General features: G+C 44.0%; 2 protein-coding genes across 3 annotated transcripts in view; one reads left to right on the top strand and one right to left on the bottom strand.

The window, feature by feature from the left end:
* The window catches only part of GSR (glutathione-disulfide reductase), a 40,651-nt gene extending 31,698 nt beyond the window's left edge, over positions 1-8,953 (top strand). Inside the window, exons 12-13 of the mRNA XM_069743149.1 lie at positions 7,569-7,702; positions 8,554-8,953. Coding sequence (XP_069599250.1) covers positions 7,569-7,702; positions 8,554-8,703 — 284 coding nt within the window. The 3' untranslated portion in view covers positions 8,704-8,953. The remainder of the gene's footprint in view (positions 1-7,568; positions 7,703-8,553) is intronic.
* Positions 8,954-9,343: 390 nt separating this feature from the next.
* LOC138652748 (putative nuclease HARBI1) overlaps positions 9,344-23,065 on the bottom strand; it is a 114,473-nt gene continuing 100,751 nt past the window's right edge. Inside the window, exon 4 of one of the 2 annotated variants that reach the window (XM_069743146.1) lies at positions 9,344-12,016. In XM_069743146.1, coding sequence (XP_069599247.1) covers positions 12,015-12,016 — 2 coding nt within the window. In that variant the 3' untranslated portion in view covers positions 9,344-12,014. The remainder of the gene's footprint in view (positions 12,017-23,065) is intronic. The other variant, XM_069743145.1, reaches the window with a different exon arrangement.

Genomic DNA, 23,065 nt, shown 5'->3' with positions numbered 1-23,065 from the left:
CTCCTCCTGTATATAGTATATACCTGTAGGTCATCTGCTCCTGTATATAGTATATACCTGTGTGTCATCTCCTCCTGTATATAGTATATACAGTGCCTACAAGTAGTATTCAACCCCCTGCAGATTTAGCAGGTTTACACATTTGGAATTAACTTGGCATTGTGACATTTGGACTGTAGATCAGCCTGGAAGTGTGAAATGCACTGCAGCAAAAAAGAATGTTATTTCTTTGTTTATTTTTTTTTTAAATTGTGAAAAGTCTTTTCAGAGGGTCATTTATTATTCAACCCCTCAACCCACCAGAATTCTGTTTGGTTCCCCTAAAGTATTAAAAAGTAGTTCAGGCACAAAGAACAATGAGCTTCACATGTTTGGATTAATTATCTCTTTTTCCAGCCTTTTCTGACTATTTAAGACCCTCCCCAAACTTGTGAACAACACTCATACATGGTCAACATGGGAAAGACAAAGGAGCATTCCAAGGCCATCAGAGACAAGATCATGGAGAGTCACAAGGCTGGCAAGGGGTACAAAACCCTTTCCAAGGAGTTGGGCCTACCTGTCTCCACTGTTGGGGGCATCATCCGGAAGTGGAAGGCTTATGGAACTACTGTTAGCCTTCCACGGCCTGGACAACCTTTGAAAGTTTCCTCCCGTGCCGAAGCCAGGCTTGTCCGAAGAGTCAAGGCTAACCCAAGGACAACAAGGAAAGAGCTCCGGGAAGATCTCATGGCAGTGGGGACATTGGTTTCAGTCAATACCATAAGTAACGTACTCCACCGCAATGGTCTCCGTTCCAGACGAGCCCGTAAGGTAACTTTACTTTCAAAGCGTCATGTCAAGGCTCGTCTACAGTTTGCTCATGATCACTTGGAGGACTCTGAGACTGACTGGTTCAAGGTTCTCTGGTCTGATGAGACCAAGATCAAGATCTTTGGTGCCAACCACACACGTGACGTTTGGAGACTGGATGGCACTGCATACGACTCCAAGAATACCATCCCTACAGTCAAGCATGGTGGTGGCAGCATCATGCTGTGGGGCTGTTTCTCAGCCAAGGGGCCTGGCCATCTGGTCCGCATCCATGGGAAGATGGATAGCACGGCCTACCTGGAGATTTTGGCCAAGAACCTCCGCTCCTCCATCAAGGATCTTAAGATGGGTCGTCATTTCATCTTCCAACAAGACAACGACCCAAAGCACACAGCCAAGAAAACCAAGGCCTGGTTCAAGAGGCAAAAAATCAAGGTGTTGCAGTGGCCTAGTCAGTCTCCTGACCTTAACCCAATTGAAAACTTGTGGAAGGAGCTCAAGATTAAAGTCCACATGAGACACCCAAAGAACCTAGATAACTTGGAGAAGATCTGCATGAAGGAGTGGGCCAAGATCACTCCAGAGACCTGTGCCGGCCTGATCAGGTCTTATAAAAGACGATTATTAGCTGTAATTGCAAACAAAGGTTATTCCACAAAATATTAAACCTAGGGGTTGAATAATAATTGACCCACACTTTTGTTTAAAATTTATAAAAATTTAACTGAGCAACAAAACTTTTTGGTTTGTAAGATTTATGCATCTGTTAATAAATCCTGCTCTTGTTTGAAGTTTGAAGGCTCTAACTTATTTGCATCTTATTAAACCTGCTAAATCTGCAGGGGGTTGAATACTACTTGTAGGCACTGTACCTGTAGGTCATCTGCTCCTGCATATAGTATATACCTGTATGTCATCTCCCCTGTATATAGTATATATCTGTGTGTCATCTCCTCCTGTATATAGTATATATCTGTGTGTCATCTCCTGTATATATCTGTGTCATCTCCTCCTGTATATAGTATATACCTGTGTGCCATCTCTCCTGTATATAGTATATACCTGTGTGTCATCTCCTCCTGTATTAGACCGCATTCACAAGTTATTTGGTCAGTATTTTTACCTCAGTATTTGTAAGCTAAATTGGCAGCCTGATAAATCCCCAGCCAACAGGAAGCCCTCCCCCTGGCAGTATATATTAGCTCACACATACACATAATAGACAGGTCATGTGACTGACAGCTGCCGTATTTCCTATATGGAACATTTGTTGCTCTTGTAGTTTGTCTGCATATTAATCAGATTTTTATTTTTGAAGGATAATACCAGACTTGTGTGTGTTTTAGGGCGAGTTTCGTTTGTCAAGTTGTGTGTGTTGAGTTGCGTGTGGCGACATGCATGTAGCGACTTTTGTGAGATGAGTTTTGTGTGGCAACATGCGTGTAGCAACTTTTTGTGTGTCGAGTTGCATGTGACAGGTTAGTGTAGCAAGTTGTGTGCAGCAAGTTTTGCGCATGGCGAGTTTTGCGCATGGTGAGTTTTATGTGTAGTACCTTTTTGAGTATGTGCAAGTTTTGTGTGAGGCAACTTTTGCATGTGTTGCAACTTTTGTGCATGTGGCAATTTTTCCGCGTGTGCAAGTTTTGCGTGTGGCGAGTTTTCCATGAGGTGAGTTTTGCACTTGTGGCGAGTTTTGCGTGAGCCTAGTTTTTGCATGTGGCGAGTTTTGCGCGTGGCGAGTTTTGAGCGGCGACTTTTGTGTTTCGACTTTTATGTGGCGAGGTTGGTGTATGTGTGGTGAAATGTGTGCTGAGGGTGATATGCGTTCAAGCACATTTTGTGTGTGTGTTCATATCCCCGTGTGTGATGAGTATCCCATGTCGGGGCCCCACCTTAGCAACTGTACGGTATATACTCTTTGACGCCATCGCTCTCATTCTTTAAGCCCCCCTTGTTCACATCTGGCAGCTGTCAATTTGCCTCCAACACTTTTCCTTTCACTTTTCCCCATTATGTAGATAGGGGCAAAATTGTTTGGTGAATTGGAAAGCGCGGGGTTAAAATTTCACCTCACAACATAGCCTATGACGCTCTCGGGGTCCAGACTTGTGACTGTGCAAAATTTTGTAGCTGTAGCTGCGACGGTGCAGATGCCAATCCCGGACATAGCTTTTTTGTTGATCCATACACACATCTGTTTAAAAAAAAAAAAAAAAAACATCCGTGTGTGTGATCTCTGAGCCTCATCCATTTTGCCAATCAGACTCCGCTATTAAAGGCTTTGGGGATTTGTATAAAGTGGATGAAACATAACTTAACCCCTTCAAGACCTTGCCCTTTTTCGTTTTTGGCTCCCCTCCTTCCCAGAGCCATAACTTTTTTTATTTTTCCGTCAATATGGCCATGTGAGGGCTTATTTTTTGCAGAACAAGTTGTACTTTTGAACGACATCATTGGTTTTAGCATGTCGTGTACTAGAAACTGGGAAAACAATTCCAAGTGCGATGAAATTGCAAAAAAGGTGCAATCCCACACTTGTTTTTTGTTTGGCTTTTTTGCTAGGTTCGCTAAATGCTAAAACTGACCTGATATTATGATTCTCCAGGTCATTATGAGTTCATAGACACCAAAAATATCTAGGTTATTGTTTATCTAAGTGGTAAAATAAAAAAACAAATTGTGCAATTTTCCAATCCCCGCAGTGTCTCCATTTTCATGGTCTGGGGTCAGATGAGGGCTTATTTTTTGCGTGCCGAGCTGACGTTTTTGAAAAAGGGTGCCGGCGCACAACCAATCTATAACTAGCAAATGAGGGGTGCGGAGAGATGGTAAAGTAACAACCACTGGAAGAAGAAGAAAGCACCACTCTATATAGTACCGCACACCACTCTTAGGTATATATATATATGTGTATATATATATATATATATATATATAATATATATATAAAAAAGGTAAACTTTATTGATGCAATAACATTAAAAACATTAAAACATCCCCACAAAAACCCGAGAGATCCTGCCGAAAATATTCACTAGTCAAAACATTCATAACATAAACATCTAAATTTATGTATAGTATATAAGACATAACATGATGCCAAAATAACATGTACATATGACCATAATTATAATATTCATACAACTAAGTTCTCCCCCCCGGGTAGCCCATCACAACAACAATTGACCCTCATACAATGTGTAATAGCTAGCTACACTAACCAATGCCTGGGGGTAAAAAATGCACCTGTATGCCAAAAAGATCAATAGCGGTATAATACGCACCGGGTTCCCTGTATGGGAAATATAGTGACTAGGCAAAAAATGATGAGGGTCAGACAGACCTATGGTCAAGCATAGATAGAAGACCAAATAGCAGAAGAGTGGACTGCTCACATGGCCCTGGAGAAAGATAGGCACCAATAGGACTATGCCAGATGAAGAGATCCAGGCCACAAATAGGCACACACCCGGGGAAAGAGGAAAGGACGGCAAGGATCAGCGTGGGGGTAAACCCTACGCGTGTCGCCGTTACCAGGACGGCTTCATCAGGGGAAAGTGTCATAAAAGCAATCAAAAAAGAGTTTATATACTTTTTGGAGTCTGGAGAACGGCGCGCGTGATAAGTGAGAGACCGGAACCGGAAGTGATGTCATAAGGGCTGAAGCGAAAGGGCAGGCGTCCCTGCCAGCAGTACAGAATGCGCACGCGCTGAAAAATATCCAGCGCTGCGCATAATGAAAGCAGGATAGATCCTACAACTGTGCACAACAATACAAGAAGACACTGGCCAGACATGGACACGGAAGGTAGCAATACATAGGAATAGATAAGACACATGTATAGAGCGCTGCGCTTGTGTAAACATGAAGCAGAGGGAAAACCTGACACACAGAGGAAATAATGATATGAGGGTTGGCAAGCAAAAAAGAAAAAAAAAGGGAAAACAAGAATCACTATATAATAAACATAACAAATAAACAAAAGAAAATAATACCCAATAAATAAATAAACATAAAACCAAACAAAACAAAACAAAAATAATAAACAACGAATAAATGAAACCCTCCACAATACTGTATCCCATTTTTATTAGCGAAACTACAGTCAGTAGGCCGTACACTAAAGATAGGAAATAACTAAGTAAAACCTATATGGAAAAAGAACCTATATGATAGAAGCTAGACCCCACCAGGCATTGATGTACAAAGACTGAATAAAAATAAGAATGTGCCGTCATGACATACAGGTGAAAAGGAGGGAGAAAAAAAAAAAAATATGGATAAATGATGCCAATAATTCATAAGGTCAAATGCCGCCCAAAAGAAAAACCTGGGAGGCTGCCAAGACCCCATATTCCCACCAAACAGACCGAGGCCAACAATATACTCCAATACTCAATAGCAGGATCGTCCAGTCAATCAAAAAGAATACAGGAGACTGTCCATATATATATCCCTGCCAGTCCGACTATCTTCCAAGAGGCGAGCCGGCCTTGATATTATAGTCCAAATGTCCGGAAAGAGGGCCATCTTGACAGTCCAGAATTGTAAGATATCCTCCATCTTTGTGTTCCTTCCAAGAAGAATCTCCTCCGTCAGAAAGAATATAGACGTAGGACAACACGTATCACCCAGACATCCTGTAGGGCACAAAAATGATACAAAAAAATATATATATATATATATTGTTACCCAAGAAAGCCTGTAAATAAAAGATCTTCATTGATGCCAAATGGAGCCGTTGAGCGTAATGAAAAAATCCACCGGGCCTCCGTTTGCAACAATTTACTCTCCAAGGAGCCACCCCTGCCAGAGCCTTTCACCTGTTGTAAGCCTACAACCCTAGTGCCTGAACATTGGCCCGCATGTTTCACCAAATAATGAGATGCCACCGTGGTCAAATCCTTCCCCCTATGGGAGTCCATCACCGCAGTACCAATGGTGGATAGATGTTTTTGAATCCGCCGACGAAGTTGTTGGGATATCTGCCCCACATAAACAAGTGGACATGGGCAGATGATAGCATAAATTACATTGCTTGATTTGCAATTAATATAGGTATTTAAATGATGTTCTGTCTGGTCCACAGGATTGCAAAATTTATCCCTAACTGGGTGCATATATTGACACACGTTGCAATCACCACAAGGGAATGAACCCTTGAGTGTAATGCCCCGGTTCAAACGTGTTGTAGGCCTGGTGTAATGGCTGTTCGTGAGGATGTCCCTCAAATTGGGTGCTCTCCTTGCCGTCATAAGTGGATGTTCGCTAACGATCCGTGATGTTGTTGCATCCGTAGTAAGAATCCCCCAATGTTTTTGTAAGACATGTCTTACCTGAGACCAGTGGGTGTTGAATCTATTTTGGTGCAGATACGTTCTTTTGATCGCCCGTTATTACATTTTAATGATAGGTCATGGCGACCAAAAAAACGGAATTCTGGCGTTTCAAATTTTTTTCTCACTATGCCGTTTAACGATCAGGTTAATCCTTTTTTTTATTGATAGATTGGGTGATTTTAAAAGCAGCAATACCAAATATGTGTAGGTTTGATTTTTTTTTTTTTTTTTTTTTTTTTATCTTGAATGGGGGGAATAGGGGGTGATTTCAACTTTTTTTTATTTTTTTTTCATATTTTTAAAACATATTTTTTTAACTTTTGCCATGCTTCAATGGCCTCCATGGGAGGCTAGAAGCTGGCACCACTGGATCGGCTCAGCTACATAGCAGCGATCATCAGTTTGGCCCTATGTAGTAGATTTACTGCATTGCTATGAACGCCGACCACAGGGTGGCACTCGTAGCAATCCGGCATCAACAACTATAGAGGTCTCAGGGAGACCACAGGTTGTCATGCCGACGCATTGCTGACCCCTGATCATGTGATGGGGTCGGCGATGCTCTCATTTCCGGTCCGATGGCCGGAAGCGGTAGTTAAATGGCGCTGTCACCATTTGACAGCGGCATTTAACTAGTTAATAGCGGTGGGTGAATCGCGATTTCACCCGCCGCTATTGCGGGCACATGTCATCTGTTTTGAACAGCCGGAGCCCACATCAAAGCAGGGGATCTGACCTCCGCTGTACTAGTACGGCGGAGGTCCTGAAGGGGTTAATATTTCTGCATTCCATCTGTGTTTCGTCCATTGTATCACTGATCCTTTTTTAAGCGTTAATGTAAAAATAAAACGTTCAGACAGCCTGGTAACTTCAATTTTTAAAAACTGATGCTAAAAAATGAATGCAACACAAAAGCAATAGAGAGACACATGAGAGAAAAGCTGTCCATTTTAAACAAATAGACATGGATGTGTGAATACATTTATTATTGATGATTTCCTCTGTAACTGGGGCTGCAATATTAGTCTGTCAGGCTGGGGCCATACCACTGTGTTATCTCTCATCTGAGAGAGAAATCTGTTCGATTATGTAAATCAGAGTTTGATCAGAGCGTGATTATAGTGTGACCCGATGTTCTTAGATGAGGAGACATTGAAAAACAATATCATCCGAGTGCAGTCCGATTTACACAGACAATGGAGAAATGAAGTTCTGACTTTTCCGCACCTGTAATACATTTCTCATGTGAGAATCGGATCACCGTAAATGGACAGTGGGATCAGAGTGTCCTTGCCATAATTGAGCCGATTCTCTCTGATGAAAACTGCGATCCATGAATCATGTTTAATATGCAAAGTGCATTGATCACATCATCTCTCAAGATTATTATGGATTATTTCTTTTTTTTTTTATAGAGGAAGCCGTTAAAGCCAAGGGTAGGGAAAATGTAAAGATATATACAACTTCTTTTTCACCAATGTATCACGCCGTAACCAGAAGGAAAACCAAATGTGTCATGAAGCTGGTCTGCGTGGACAAAGAGGAAAAGGTGAGCCGGGGATTTAACTTCTTGATTGATGATTTTGGATTTTCTGAAGTAGGCGGGAAAGTCCTTCTAAGGCCGGAGTCACACATGCGAGAAACACGTCCGTGTCTCGCATGTGAAAAGCAAGCTCTGGCGCCGGCACTTGGGAGCGGAGCGTGCGGTTTCATGTGTTGCTATGCGGCCGCACGCTCCGAAGTGCCGGCGCCAGAGCTTGCTTTTCACATGCGAGACACGGACGTGTTTCTCGCATGTGTGATTCCGGCCTACCTGGTTGATCCTGCCAGTAGCATATGCTTGTCTCAAAGATTAAGCCATGCACGTGTAAGTACACACGGACGGTACAGTGAAACTGCGAATGGCTCATTAAATCATTATCATACCATCATACACGATGGTATAAAAAATCATCTTAGTTTCATCCAGAAAGAAAAATACATGATTTTCATCTCAATTGTTATGAGGCAATTATTAAAATTTGCGAAACCATGTACAGTTTCTTATCATAGAATTGCAATGTATCTGTAAAAATCGGATGCTCTATGGTTGATCCGTAAGGGATCTGATTTTGTTTTCACACCCATTGACTTGAATGGGTGAGTCGCCTCAGATATACCGAAGGAACTCCATTATTTATTTATTTTTTAATGTTCTGTGAAAGAAATCGCTCACCGGCCCTCGTGACGTAATTTTATTCACAGACCGTAAGTGTGGACATGGGCTGAGGGACATTACTTGTGTTCCAGCTGACATGGCAGACGGCGCTCCCATGCTGACTGTCAGGACCAGCATTGATCGATCACAAAGCCATTCTCTGCCTTCCATACAAGCTGTTACATTTGCTTCTTGTCGTTCAGGTGGTAGGGCTTCACATGCAAGGACTGGGATGTGATGAGATGTTGCAAGGATTTGCAGTCGCTATCAAAATGGGAGCCACCAAACAAGACTTTGATAACACAGTCGCCATTCACCCAACTTCTTCAGAGGAACTGGTCACACTGCGCTGAAGTTATGTGCCTTGACCAGGAGGAGTGATTTCGAGAGCATTATTTTGGCTACGGGAGCCAAATTTTCCACATGCACTCCATCCCTATTTCTAAGCCTGTTTCTTGCTTCTGTCATAGTCTTAGGCCGATCACAAATCTAAACTACATTTTAAAGATGCCTTTTGTTATACTCTTACAGTATTGGGGTATTTGATTAGAGCAAAATCAACCATGTTAATGCTGTAAGCAATAAATTTTGCTCCTGTTGGTAGTTGATGTTTTATTTCTGCATTTTGTACGTCTGGGGCATATATAATATAGGAGAATATAATGAGATATTTTCTGATTAAGGGTATTGTCACATTAGCTATTTGTGGTGGGGATGGCTCTGTATCGGATCCACCAGGGCCAATACTAATAAACCATATACAAGGGAGCTAAGGAAGAGATCCAGATTATGTGCGTGGGAAACGAGAGCAAGAATGATATTACTCAAGATGGTAGTTGCTCATCCTGCAAGTTTAGATCAATAATAGTTGTGAGACTGAACAGATGCCACTATATGACTGCCGGATCTGACTACGCAGAATTTGTTTGTAGTCTGTAACCATGGAGACATAACAGGTCTGTGTAGGAAATGAATCACAAAATGGTAGCTTTTATATAAAGTTGCTTCATATATTTAGATGCATTGCAACAATAAAACAGATATAGCAAATGTGCCAAGAAATACATATAGTGACAAGCTCAAACAGTGAAGCAGTGCCAGTTTTGGTGACATTTCCCCTTCTGTTATATGCAGTGTCGACAGAATGACATGACATGTTCCCTGTGCGGTAAGTCATGCTACAACCTCTGTCACCGTCTAGTTGCCTTAGTCTACATTCCTGCGTATCCATCAGACATTTCGGAGATTAACTGCTTGCACCCTTAAGAGTTGTTTCCCATCTATTGTGCTTCCTTGGGGCTTTTTCTCATTCATTCCCACAGATCTTCCTATGCAAGGAATGAAAGAAGAAGAATGTAGAAACTTCATGGCAGAGAAGCAGATGCAAATCCAACCTGGGTGTGGGATGCATGTAGTTCCCAAGTGTTCGGTGCATAAACCACCTGTTATGTGACCTCCACTCCTAAAGTAGATCACATAATAGGCTGTCTATGCTGGCGTCGGCCTCATCCATCCAATTGTAATGGCCCCTGAGGTCGTAGCCCAGCCTCAGATCTAGTGCCGTAATCCTGTATGTGAGTGTGACTTGGCCTGTAGTTGGCCAATAGGTTGTAGTTGTAATGTGGACAGTAAGCTGAGGTTACAATATGGCCGTAAAGGGACTCTGATGAATCCACGCACAGGCGGTCGATGCTTCACAGCACTGCCAAACACCTTCCTACCTGCTTGGTTTCCTCTATCTCCGCCATTCTCTGGCCCTATGAAGAGAGCTGTCAATCAAAGAAGGGGGGAGTGGTAGAGATGGTGGGAAAATAAGCAGATGGGAAGGGGGTACATAAATGTTTGGCCCCGCCTTGAAGCACCGAGCAGCGGTTTGAATAGTCATTCTCTGCTGACAGTCCCTTTACGTGTGTTGTTTCACCGTGAAAACCACAGTGCAAGAAACCGTAAAATATATATGCAGATTCTCATGGCTGATAGGCTCAGTCCAGACCAGCATCATTTTGCACAACAGTCTGCCCAAGTGCCAATTTAGCATGCAGTCTCATCTGTTTTGTGGATGAGCGAGGGCCAGTTTCAATTTTGTAGAGCGACGCACACCCGGATGAAATTTGCAGGTGTGACTGACCCAAGAATTGCTGCGGTTTATGAACTTGGCCTAAGGAGGGGTTCAGGTGACTGTTTCTGGTCGACGGACTGCACAGGAGCCAATGTTTTGTGATTCTGGATGGAATCGAAGTGTGCAGTAGCTGGATATGGCAGGATGCTCTTGCACAACCAACCCGAGGCGGCATGAAGTTTCTCGCAGGGGTCCCCAACTCCAGTCCTCAAGGCCCACCAACAGGTCATGTTTTCAGGATTTCCTTTGCATTGCACAGGTGATGCAATTATTACCTGGGCAAGACTAAGGAAATCCTGAAAACATGACATGTTGGTGGGCCTTGAGGACTGGAGTTGGGGACCCCTGCAATAATGCCATCATAGGAGAAAAAAAAATGTTTTTCACATTTAAAAAAAATAAATAAATTGCATCCTTTTAGCCATGTATTAAAAAGAAGAGGCAAGTTTTCATTTTATTTTTTTGACAAAACTTTATGTACAAGTGTTGACTACCTCTATTAGGTCTAGACTAAATCATACATACAGAGGTGTACAGGACTAGAACATGAACTCACTACATTACTACAAGTGAGGCTAGGAGTGACAGACACCGTCTTGTAACAAGCCTGTGCATTGGTGTACAGAAGATCAGCAATGTGCAGAGGAGATCGGGAACATCTATGTAACAGATATCGGGCCACTAATACTATCCACCTCTCCATTCAGGCTCTACAATGCCCGGGAAGAAATCTCATCGGCCAAGCTTCAGGAAGACAAGTGCTTTAGTTCTCAGCTGTAGAAATCTATGAACCAACTTGATATCTGGACTAGGAATGGTGACCTGCTAAATCATTTAATTAAAATCTTTTTGTTTTTCCTAAGTCCCTAAGATACTAAATAAATAACAATTTAGCCAAGATTGAGTTTTGCGCGACAGCTATTTGGGTAAATGTTAAAGGAAATCTGTCATCAGGTTTGTGCTATGTAATATGAGAGCTGCATGATGATGAGGCTGAGACCCTGATTCCAGCAATGTGTCACTTTCTGGCCTGCCTGCTGTAGTATTTATGAAGTCACTGTTTTCTCTGCTGTAGATCTACCAGTTCTCTGAATGCTGAGCTCTGTATGACCCCGCCCACACCACTGTGTACACTGTGCATAGGCAGAAAGCAGCTAATCAGTGATGGGGTGTGGATTCACAGAGCAGGAGGACTAAATGACATAAGACAACTAACACTCTAGTAAATTCCTGCTGTTCAAACACTGATTTTATTGAAACAACAAGCAGACCAGTAAGTGATACATTGCTGGAATTAGGGTCTCTGCCGCTACCATATGATGTTCTCGGATAATATAACAAAAATCTGCTGACTGATTCCCTTTAAGAGGGGGTAAGTGAGTGGTGCTGCCATTTTCCATAGATCTAAACTAATATATTGTTGGATGTACAGATTTATGTAGGGCAAAGTCAAACACGAGACGCTGAAGGTCCATGGACTGCAGGTGGAGAGTGTAGACAACCATAATTTTAATAGGGAATACTGGAGAGCCCCACCTCCACATTTCCTGAAAAAAAAAAAACGAACATTAGTGAAATTATTTATTGCAATATTTGACATCATTTTTATTACATTTATTTCACAAGAGATCATTTAGTTTAAAGGGAACCTGTTACCATGGCAATGCAGTCCAATCTGCAAGCAGCATGTTAGGCCTCTTTCACATGTCAGTTTGTCCGATACGTGTGGTGACACTTACACACGTAGACCCATTCAAGTGAATGGGTCTGTGCACATGTCCGTGTGTTTCCATGGACTGTGCACAAAGTATGCTGACATGTCAGTTATTTAACAGCAGCAGGGGCAGTAAAACATCTTGCACACATGCTCATTGATGACATCCGTGTGTCATCAGTATCATACATACCAGCACCTGGGAAGCAGCAGTACAGTTAGCGCTGTTCCCTGGCATCGGATGCAGAAGACCACTTGCATCATTCCCCTCTGCTCTGCCGGCGATCAGGAGACAATGTTGAGTTGTATTCAACTAATAACCGTGAGAGCAGGCGGCGGCTGATGGGAGTATTACTCCCATCAGCGTACATCTGCTGTCGCTAATAAAAGTGCGAGCAGCCGCCTGCACTATAAATAAATAAAAAAAACGGCATATTTTTGATAACCAGCCAGGCAAAACTGACAGCTGCTGGCTGCAGCTGTCAGCTTCAATAAGGCTGGTTATCAAGAATAGAGGGGTCGCCATGCTGTTTTTTTTGTTTGTTTTTTTTTTTTTTTAACCCCTTCATGACCCAGCCTATTTTGACCTTAAAGACCTTGCCGTTTTTTTGCAATTCTGACCAGTGTCCCTTTATGAGGTAATAACTCAGGAATGCTTCAACGGATCCTAGCGGTTCTGAGATTGTTTTTTCGTGACATATTGGGCTTCATGTTAGTGGTAAATTTAGGTCAATAAATTCTGCGTTTATTTGTGATAAAAACGGAAATTTGGCGAAAATTTTGAAAATTTCGCAATTTTCACATTTTTAATTTTTATTCTGTTAAACCAGAGAGTTATGTGACACAAAATAGTTAATAAATAACATTTCCCACACGTCTACTTTACATCAGCACAATTTTGGAAACAAAATTTTTTTTTGCTAGGAAGTTATAAGGGTTAAAATTTGACCAGCGATTTCTCATTTTTACAACACCATTTTTTTAGGGACCACCTCACATTTGAAGTCAGTTTGAGGGGTCTATATGGCTGAAAATACCCAAAAGTGACACCATTCTAAAAACTGCACCCCTCAAGGTGCTCAAAACCACATTCCAGAAGTTTATTAACCCTTCAGGTGCTTCACAGCAGCAGAAGCAACATGGAAGGAAAAAATGAACATTTAACTTTTTAGTCACAAAAATTATCTTTTAGCAACAATTTTTTTATTTTCCCAATGGTAAAAGGAGAAACTGAACCACGAAAGTTGTTGTCCAATTTGTCCTGAGTACGCTGATACCTCATATGTGGGGGTAAACCAGTGTTTGGGCGCACGGCAGGGCTTGGAAGGGAAGGAGCGCCATTTGACTTTTTGAATGAAAAATTGGCTCCACTCTTTAGCGGACACCATGTCACGTTTGGAGAGCCCCCGTGTGCCTAAAAATTGGAACTTATCTAGATGCATAGTGAGCACTTTCAACCCCCAGGTGCTTCACAAATTGATCCGTAAAAATGAAAAAGTACTTTTTTTTCACAAAAAAATTCTTTTTAGCCTAAATTTTTTCATTTTGACATGGGCAACAGGATAAAATGGATCCTAAAATTTGTTGGGCAATTTCTCCTGAGTACACCAATACCTCACATGTGGGGGTAAACCACTGTTTGGGCACATGGTAAGGCTCGGAAGGGAAGGAGCGCCATTTGACTTTTTGAATGAAAAATTATCTCCATCGTTAGCGGACACCATGTCGCGTTTGGAGAGCCCCTGTGTGCCTAAACATTGGAGCTCCCCCACAAGTGACCCCATTTTGGAAACTAGACCCCCCAAGGAACTTATCTAGATGCCTAGTGAGCACTTTAAACCCTCAGGTGCTTCACAAATTGATCTGTAAAAATGAAAAAGTACTTTTTTTTCACAAAAAAATTCTTTTTGCCTCAATTTTTTCATTTTCACATGGGCAATAGGATAAACATTGGAGCTCCCCCACAAGTGACCCCATTTTGGAAACTAGACCCCCCCAAGGAACTTATCTAGATGCCTAGTGAGCACTTTAAACCCTCAGGTGCTTCACAAATTGATCTGTAAAAATGAAAAAGTACTTTTTTTTCACAAAAAAATTCTTTTTGCCTCAATTTTTTCATTTTCACATGGGCAATAGGATAAAATGGATCCTAAAATTTGTTGGGCAATTTCTCCCGAGTACGCCGATACCTCATATGTGGGGGTACACCACTGTTTCGGCACTCGGCAGGGCTCGGAAGGGAAGGTGCGCCATTTGACTTTTTGAATGGAAAATTAGCTCCAATTGTTAGGGGACACCATGTCGCGTTTGGAGAGCTCCTGTGTTCCTAAACATTGGAGCTCCCCCACAAGTGACCCCATTTTGGAAACTAGACCCCCAATGAACTTATCTAGATGCATATTGAGCACTTTAAACCCCCAGGTGCTTCACAGAAGTTTATAACGCAGAGCCATGAAAATAAAAAATAATTTTTCTTTCCTCAAAAATGATTTTTTTAGCCTGGAATTTCCTATTTTGCCAAGGGTAATAGGAGAAATTGGACCCCAAATGTTGTTGTCCAGTTTGTCCTGAGTACGCTGATACCCCATATGTGGGGGTAAACCACTGTTTGGGCGCACTGCAGGGCTCAGAAGGGAAGGCACGCCATTTGGCTTTTTAAATGGAAATCATTAGCGGACACCATGTCACGTTTGGAGAGCCCCTGTGTGCCTAAACATTGGAGATCCCCCAGAAATGACTCCATTTTGGAAACTAGACCCCCAAAGGAACTAATCTAGATGTGTGGTGAGGACTTTGAACCCCCAAGTGCTTCACAGAAGTTTATAACGCAGAGCCATGAAAATAAAAAAAAAAAAATTATTTTCTCAAAAATGATCTTTTAGCCTGCAATTTTTTATTTTCCCAAGGGTAACAGGAGAAATTTGACCCCAAAAGTTGTTGTACAGTTTCTCCTGAGTACGCTGATACCCCATATGTGGGGGTAAACCACATGCCGGGACTCGGAAGTGAAGTAGTGACATTTTGAAATGCAGACTTTGATGGAATGCTCTGTGGGCGTCACGTTGCGTTTGCAGAGCCCCTGATGTGGCTTAACAGTAGAAACCCCCCACAAGTGACCCCATTTTGGAAACTAGACCCCGAAAGGAACTTATCTAGATGTGTGGTGAGCACTTTGAACCCCCAAGTGCTTCATAGAAGTTTATAATGCAGAGCCGTGAAAATAAAAAATCATTTTTCTTTCCTCAAAAATGATGTTTTAGCAAGCATTTTTTTATTTTTACAAGGGTAACAGGAGAAATTGGACCCCAGTAATTGTTGCGCAGTTTATCCTGAGTATGCTGGTACCCCATATGTGGGGGTAAACCACTATTTGGGCACACGTCGGGGCTCGGAATTGAGGGAGCACCATTTGACTTTTTGAATACAAGATTGGCTGGAATCAATGGTGGCGCCATGTTGCGTTTGGAGACCCCTGATGTAAACAGTGGAAACCCCTCAATTCTACCTCCAACACTAACCCCAACACACCCCTAACCCTAATCCCAACTGTAGCCATAACCCTAATCACAACCCTAACCACAAGCCTAATTCCAACCCTAACCCTAAGGCTATGTGCCCACGTTGCTGATTCGTGTGAGATTTTTCAGCACCATTTTTGAAAAATCCGCGGGTAAAAGGCACTGCGTTTTACCTGCGGATTTACCGTGGATTTCCAGTGTTTTTTGTGCGGATTTCACCTGCGGATTCCTATTGAGGAACAGGTGTAAAACGCTGCGGAATCCGCACAAAGAATTGATATGCTGCGGAAAATACAATGCAGCGTTTCCGCGCGGTATTTTCCGCACCATGGGCACAGCGGATTTGGTTTTCCATAGGTTTACATGGTACTGTAAACCTGATGGAACACTGCTGCGAATCCGCAGCGGCCAATCCGCACCGTGTGCACATAGCCTAATTCTAAAGGTATGTGCACACGCTGCGGAAAACGCTGCGGATCCGCAGCAGTTTCCCATGAGTTTACAGTTCAATGTAAACCTATGGGAAACAAAAATCGCTGTACACATGCTGCGGAAAAACTGCACGGAAACGCAGCGGTTTACATTCCGCTGCATGTCACTTCTTTGTGCGGATTCCGCAGCGGTTTTACAACTGCTCAAATAGAAAATCGCAGTTGTAAAACCGCAGTGAAATGCGCAGAAAAAACGCGATAAATCCGCAGCGGTTTGGCACTGCGGATTTATCAAATCCGCAGCGGAAAAATCTGCAGAGGACCAGAATACGTGTGCACATACCGAAGCCCTACCCCAACCCTACCCCTAGCCCTAAGCCTAACCCTAACCCTAGCCCTAACCCTATTCTAACATTAGTGGAAAAAAAAAATTCTTTATTTTTTTATTGTCCCTACCTATGGGGGTGACAAAGGGGGGGGGGGTCATTTATTATTTTTTTTATTTTGATTACTGAGATATAATCTATCTCAGTGATCAAAATGCACTTTGGAACGAATCTGCCGGCCGGCAGATTCGGCGGGCTCACTGCGCATGCGCCCGCCATTTTGGAAGATGGCGGCACCCAGGGAGAAGACGGACGGACTCCAGCAGGATCAGTAAGTATGATGGGGTGGGGGGGAGCACGGGGGGGGGGATCGGAGCGCGGGAGGGGTGGAACGGAGCACGGGGGGGTGGAACGGAGCACGGGGGGGGGTGGAACGGAGCACGGGGGGTGGGTGGAACGGAGCACGGGGGGGTGGATCGGAGTGCAGGGGGGTGATTGGAGCACGGGGAGGGTGATTGGAGCACGGGGGGAGCGGAGCACAGGACGGAGGGGAGCCGGAGAAGTGTACCGGACAGATCGGTGGCTTGGGGGGGCGATCGATGGGGTGGGGTGGGGGCACATTAGTGTTTCCAGCCATGGCCGATGATATTGCAGCATCGGCCATGGCTGGATTGTAATATTTCACCAGTTATAATAGGTGAAATATTACAAATCGCTCTGATTGGCAGTTTCACTTTCAACAGCCAATCGGAGCGATCGGAGCCACGGGGGGTGAAGCCACCCCCCCGGGCTAAACTACCACTCCCCCTGTCCCTGCAGATCGGGTGAAATGGGAGTTAACCCTTTCACCCGATCTGCAGGGACGCGATCTTTCCATGACGCCACATAGGCGTCATGGGTCGGATTGGCACCGACTTTCATGACGCCTACGTGGCGTCATGGGTCGGAAAGGGGTTAATTAAATAATTTTTAAAAATAGCATGGGGTCCCCCCCCTATTTTTGACAACCAGCCTTGCTAAAGCAGACAGCTGGGGGCTGGTAAGGGGCCATGGATACTGTTTCCCCCCAGCCTAACAATAGCAGGCCTCAACTGCCCAGAATAGACACATCTATTAGATGCACCAATTTTGGCACTTTGCCTGGATCTTCCCACTTGCCTTGTAGCGGTGGCAAATAGGGTAACATTTGTGGGGTTGATATCACCTTTGTATTTATTTAAATAATTTAAAAAACTGCATGGGGACCCCTCTATTCTTGATAACCAGCCTTCCTGAAGCTGACAGCTGAGGGTTGCAGCCTTCAGCTGTCAGTTTTACCTGGCTGGTTATCAAAAACGGGAACCCACGCCTTTTTTTTAACTTATTTATAGCGCAGGCGGCAGCTGATGAACACTTCATCAGCTGCCACCTGCTCTCACTGTTATCAGCAGCAGCAGGCGTCGGCTGATGGCAGTAATAGTCCCTCATTTTTGGGGGGTCCCCCATTTTAATAGCCATTAACCCCTTCCCGACCTTTGACGCATACGCTGCGTCATGAAAGTCGGTGCCATTCCGACCCATGACGCAGCATATGCGTCATGGAAAGATCGCGTCCCTGCAGGCCGGGTGAAAGGGTTAACTCCCATTTCACCCGGCCTGCAGGGACAGGGGGAGTGGTAGTTTAGCCCAGGGGGGGTGGCTTCACCCCCTCGTGGCTACGATCGCTCTGATTGGCTGTTGAAAGTGAAACTGCCAATCAGAGCGATTTGTAATATTTCACCTAAAAAACTGGTGAAATATTACAATCCAGCCATGGCCGATGCTGCAATATCATCGGCCATGGCTGGAAACACTTATGTGCACCCACCCCACCCCTCCGATCGCCCCCCCAGCCCCCCGATCTGTGGTCCGCTCCCCTCCGTCCTGTGCTCCGCTCCCCCGTCCTCCTGTCCGCTTCCCCCGTGCACCAATCACACCCCCCGCGCTCCAATCAAACCCCCCCGCACTCCGATCCCCCCCCGCACACAGCGACCCCCCCCCCGTGCTCCGATCCACCCCCCCCGCACAGCGATCCCGCACCCCGTGCTCCAATCCTCCCCCGTGCTCCAATCCTCCCTCCCGTGTTCCGATCCACCCCCCCCCATGCTCCGATCCACCCCCCCGTGCTCCGACGCCCCCCCCCGTGCCCTGATCTCCCCCCCTTATACTTACCTAGCCGCCCGAGGTCCGTCCGTCTTCTTTCCTGGGCGCCGCCATCTTCCAAAATGGCGGGCGCATGTGCAGTGCGCCCGCCGAATCTGCCGGCCGGCAGATTCGTTCCAGAGTGAATTTTGATCACTGAGATATAACCTATCTCAGTGATCAAAATAAAAAAAATAGTAAATGACCCCCCCCTTTGTCACCCCCATAGATAGGGACAATAAAAAAATAAAGAATTTTTTTTTTTTTCACTAAGGTTGGGGTAAGAACTAGGGGTAGGGTTAGGGGTAGGGTTAGGGTTAGGGGTAGGGTTAGGGCTAGGGTTAGGGCTAGGGTTAGGGGTAGGGGTAGGGTTAGGGCTAGGGTTAGGGCTAGGGTTAGGGTTTCGGTATGTGCACACGTATTCTGGTCCTATGCGGATTTTTCCGCAGAGGATTTGAAAAATCCACAGTGCTAAACCGCTGCCGATTTATCGTGGATTTACCGCGGTTTTTCTGCGCATTTCACTGTGGTTTTACAACTGCGATTTTCTATTGGAGCAGTTGTAAAACCGCTGCGGAATCCGCAGAAAGAAGTGACATGCTGCGGAATGTAAACCGCTGCGTTTCCGTGCAGTTTTTCCGCAGCATGTGTACAGCGATTTTTGGTTCCCATAGGTTCACATTGAACTGTAAACTCATGGGAAACTGCTGCGGATCCGCAGCGTTTTCCGCAGCGTGTGCACATACCTTTAGAATTAGGCTATGTGCACACGGTGCGGATTTGGCTGAGGATCCGCAGCAGTGTTCCATCAGGTTTACAGTACCATGTAAACATATGGAAAACCAAATCCGCTGTGCCCATGGTGCGGAAAATACCACGCGGAAACGCTGCGTTGTATTTTCCGCAGCATGCCAATTCTTTGTGCGGATTCCGCAGCGTTTTACACCTGTTCCTCAATAGGAATCCACAGGTGAAATCCGCACAAAAAACACTGGAAATCCATGGTAAATCCACAGGTAAAACGCAGTGCCTTTTACCCGCGGATTTTTCAAAAATGGTGCTGAAAAATCTCATACGAATCCGCAACGTTGGCACATAGCCTTAGGGTTGGGTTGGAATTAGGGTTGTGGTTAGGGTTAGGGGTGTGTTGGGGTTAGGGTTGTGGTTAGGGGTGTGTTGGGGTTAGGGTTGTGATTAGGGTTACGGCTACAGTTGGGATACGGGTTAGGGCTGTGTTGGAGGTAGAATTGAGAGGTTTCCACTGTTTAGGCACTTCAGGGGGTCTCCAAACGCAACATGGCGCCACCATTGATTCCAGCCAATCTTGTATTCAAAAATTCAAATGGTGCTCTCTCACTTCCGAACCCCGACGTGTGCCCAAACAGTGGTTTACCCCCACATATGGGGTACCAGCATACTCAGGACAAACTGCGCAACAATTACTGGGGTCCAATTTCTCCTGTTACCCTTGAGAAAATAAAAAATTGCTTGCTAAAACATCATTTTTGAGGAAAGAAAAATGATTTTTTATTTTCACGGCTCTGCGTTGTAAACGTCTGTGAAGCACTTGGGGGTTCAAAGTGCTCACCACATATCTAGATAAGTTCCTTGGGGGGTCTAGTTTCCAAAATGGGGTCACTTGTGGGGGGTTTCTACTGTTTAGGCACACCAGGGGCTCTGCAAACGCAACGTGACGCCCGCAGACCATTCCATCAAAGTCTGCATTTCAAAAGTCACTACTTCCCTTCTGAGCCCCCACGTGTGCCCAAACAGTGGTTTACCCCCACACATGGGGCATCAGCGTACTCAGGAGAAACTGGACAACAACTTTTGTGGTCCAATTTCTCCTGTAACCCTTGGGAAAATAAAAAATTCTGGGCTAAAAAATTATTTTTGAGGAAAGAAAACGTATTTATTATTTTCACGGCTCTGCGTTATAAACTTCTGTAAAGCACTTGGGGGTTGAAAGTGCTCACCACACATCTAGATAAGTTCCTTTGGGGGTCTAGTTTCCAAAATGGGGTCACTTGTGGGGGGTTTCTACTGTTTAGGCACACCAGGGGCTCTGCAAACGCAACGTGACGCCCACAGAGCATTCCATCAAAGTCTGCATTTCAAAACGTCACTACTTCACTTCCGAGCCCCAGCATGTGCCTAAACAGTGGTTTACCCCCACATATGGGGTATCAGCGTACTCAGGAGAAACTGGACAACAACTTTTGGGGTCAAATTTCTCCTGTTACCCTTGGGAAAATAAAAAATTGCGGGCTAAAATTCATTTTTGAGAAAATAATTTTTTTTTTTTATTTTCATGGCTCTGCGTTATAAACTTCTGTGAAGCACTTGAGGGTTCAAAGTCCTCACTACACATCTAGATTAGTTCCTTTGGGGGTCTAGTTTCCAAAATGGGGTAATTTGTGGGGGATCTCCAATGTTTAGGCACACAGGGGCTCTCCAAACGCGACATGGTGTCCGCTAATGATTGGAGATAATTTTCCATTTAAAAAGCCAAATGGCGTGCCTTCCCTTCTGAGCCCTGCCGTGCGCCCAAACAGTGGTTTACCCCCACATATGGGGTATCTGCATACTCAGGACAAACTGGACAACAACATTTGTGGTCCAATTTCTCCTATTACCATTGGCAAAATAGGAAATTCCAGGCTAAAAATTCATTTTTGAGAAAAGAAAAATTATTTTTTATTTTCATGGCTCTGCATTATAAACTTCTGTGAAGCACCTGGGGGTTTAAAGTGCTCAGTATGCATCTAGATAAGTTCCTTGGGGGGTCTAGTTTCCAAAATGGGGTCACTTGTGGGGGAGCTCCATTGCATAGGCACACAGGGGCTCTCCAAATGCGACATGGTGTCCGCTAACAATTGGAGCTAATTTTCCATTCAAAAAGTCAAATGGCGCGCCTTCCCTTCCGAGCCCTGCCGTGTGCCCAAACAGTGGTTTACCCCCACATATGAGGTATCGGCGTACTCGGGAGAAATTGCTCAACAAATTTTAGGATCCATTTTATCCTATTGCCCATGTGAAAATGAAAAAATTGAGGCGAAAATAAATTTTTTGTGAAAAAAAAGTACTTTTTCATTTTTACGGATCAATTTGTGAAGCACCTGAGGGTTTAAAGTGCTCACTAGGCATCTAGATAAGTTCCTTGGGGGGTCCAGTTTCCAAAATGGGGTCACTTGTGGGGGAGCTCCAATGTTTAAGCACACAGGGTCTCTCCAAACGCGACATGGTGTCCGCTAACGATGGAGATAATTTTTCATTCAAAAAGTCAAATGGCGCTCCTTCCCTTCCGAGCCTTACCATGTGCCCAAACAGTGGTTTACCCCCACATGTGAAGTATCGGTGTACTCAGGAGAAATTGCCAAACAAATTTGAGGATCCATTTTATCCTGTTGTCCATGTGAAAATGAAAAAATTGAGGCTAAAAGAATTTTTTTGTGAAAAAAAAGTACTTTTTCATTTTTACGGATCAATTTGTGAAGCACCTGGGGGTTTAAAGGGCTCACTATGCATCTAGATAAGTTCCTTGGGGCGTCTAGTTTCCAAAATGGGGTCACTTGTGGGGGAGCTCCAATTTTTAGGCACACGGGGGCTCTCCAAATGTGACATGGTGTCCGCTAAAGAGTGCAGCCAATTTTTCATTCAAAAAGTCAAATGGCGCTCCTTCCCTTCCAAGCCCTGCCGTGCGCCCAAACAGTGGTTTACCCCCACATATGAGGTATCAGCGTACTCAGGAAAAATTGGACAACAACTTACGTGGTTCAGTTTCTCCTTTTACCATTGGGAAAATAAAAAAATTGTTGCTGAAAAATCATTTTTGTGACTAAAAAGTTAAATGTTCATTTTTTCCTTCCATGTTGCTTCTGCTGCTGTGAAGCACCTGAAGGGTTAATAAACTTCTTGAATGTGGTTTTGTGCACCTTGAGGGGTGCAGTTTTTAGAATGGTGTCACTTTTGGGTATTTTCAGCCATATAGACCCCTCAAACTGACTTCAAATGTGAGGTGGTCCCTAAAAAAAATGGTTTTGTAAATTTCGTTGTAAAAATGAGAAATCGCTGGTCAAATTTTAACCCTTATAACTTCCTAGCAAAAAAAAATTTTGTTTCCAAAATTGTGCTGATGTAAAGTAGACGTGTGGGAAATGTTATTTATTAACTATTTTGTGTCACATAACTCTCTGGTTTAACAGAATAAAAATTAAAAATGTGAAAATTGCGAAATTTTCAAAATTTTCGCCAAATTTCCGTTTTTATCACAAATAAACACAGAATTTATTGACCTAAATTTACCACTAACATGAAGCCCAATATGTCACGAAAAAACAATCTCAGAACCGCTAGGATCCATTGAAGCGTTCCTGAGTTATTACCTCATGAAGGGACACTGGTCAGAATTGCAAAAAACGGCAAGGTCTTTAAGGTCAAAATAGGC

The sequence above is a fragment of the Ranitomeya imitator genome, chromosome 1, assembly GCF_032444005.1.
Source record: "Ranitomeya imitator isolate aRanImi1 chromosome 1, aRanImi1.pri, whole genome shotgun sequence".
NCBI classification, from domain to species: Eukaryota; Metazoa; Chordata; class Amphibia; order Anura; family Dendrobatidae; genus Ranitomeya; species Ranitomeya imitator.
This window is presented reverse-complemented; position numbering and strand designations above follow the sequence as displayed.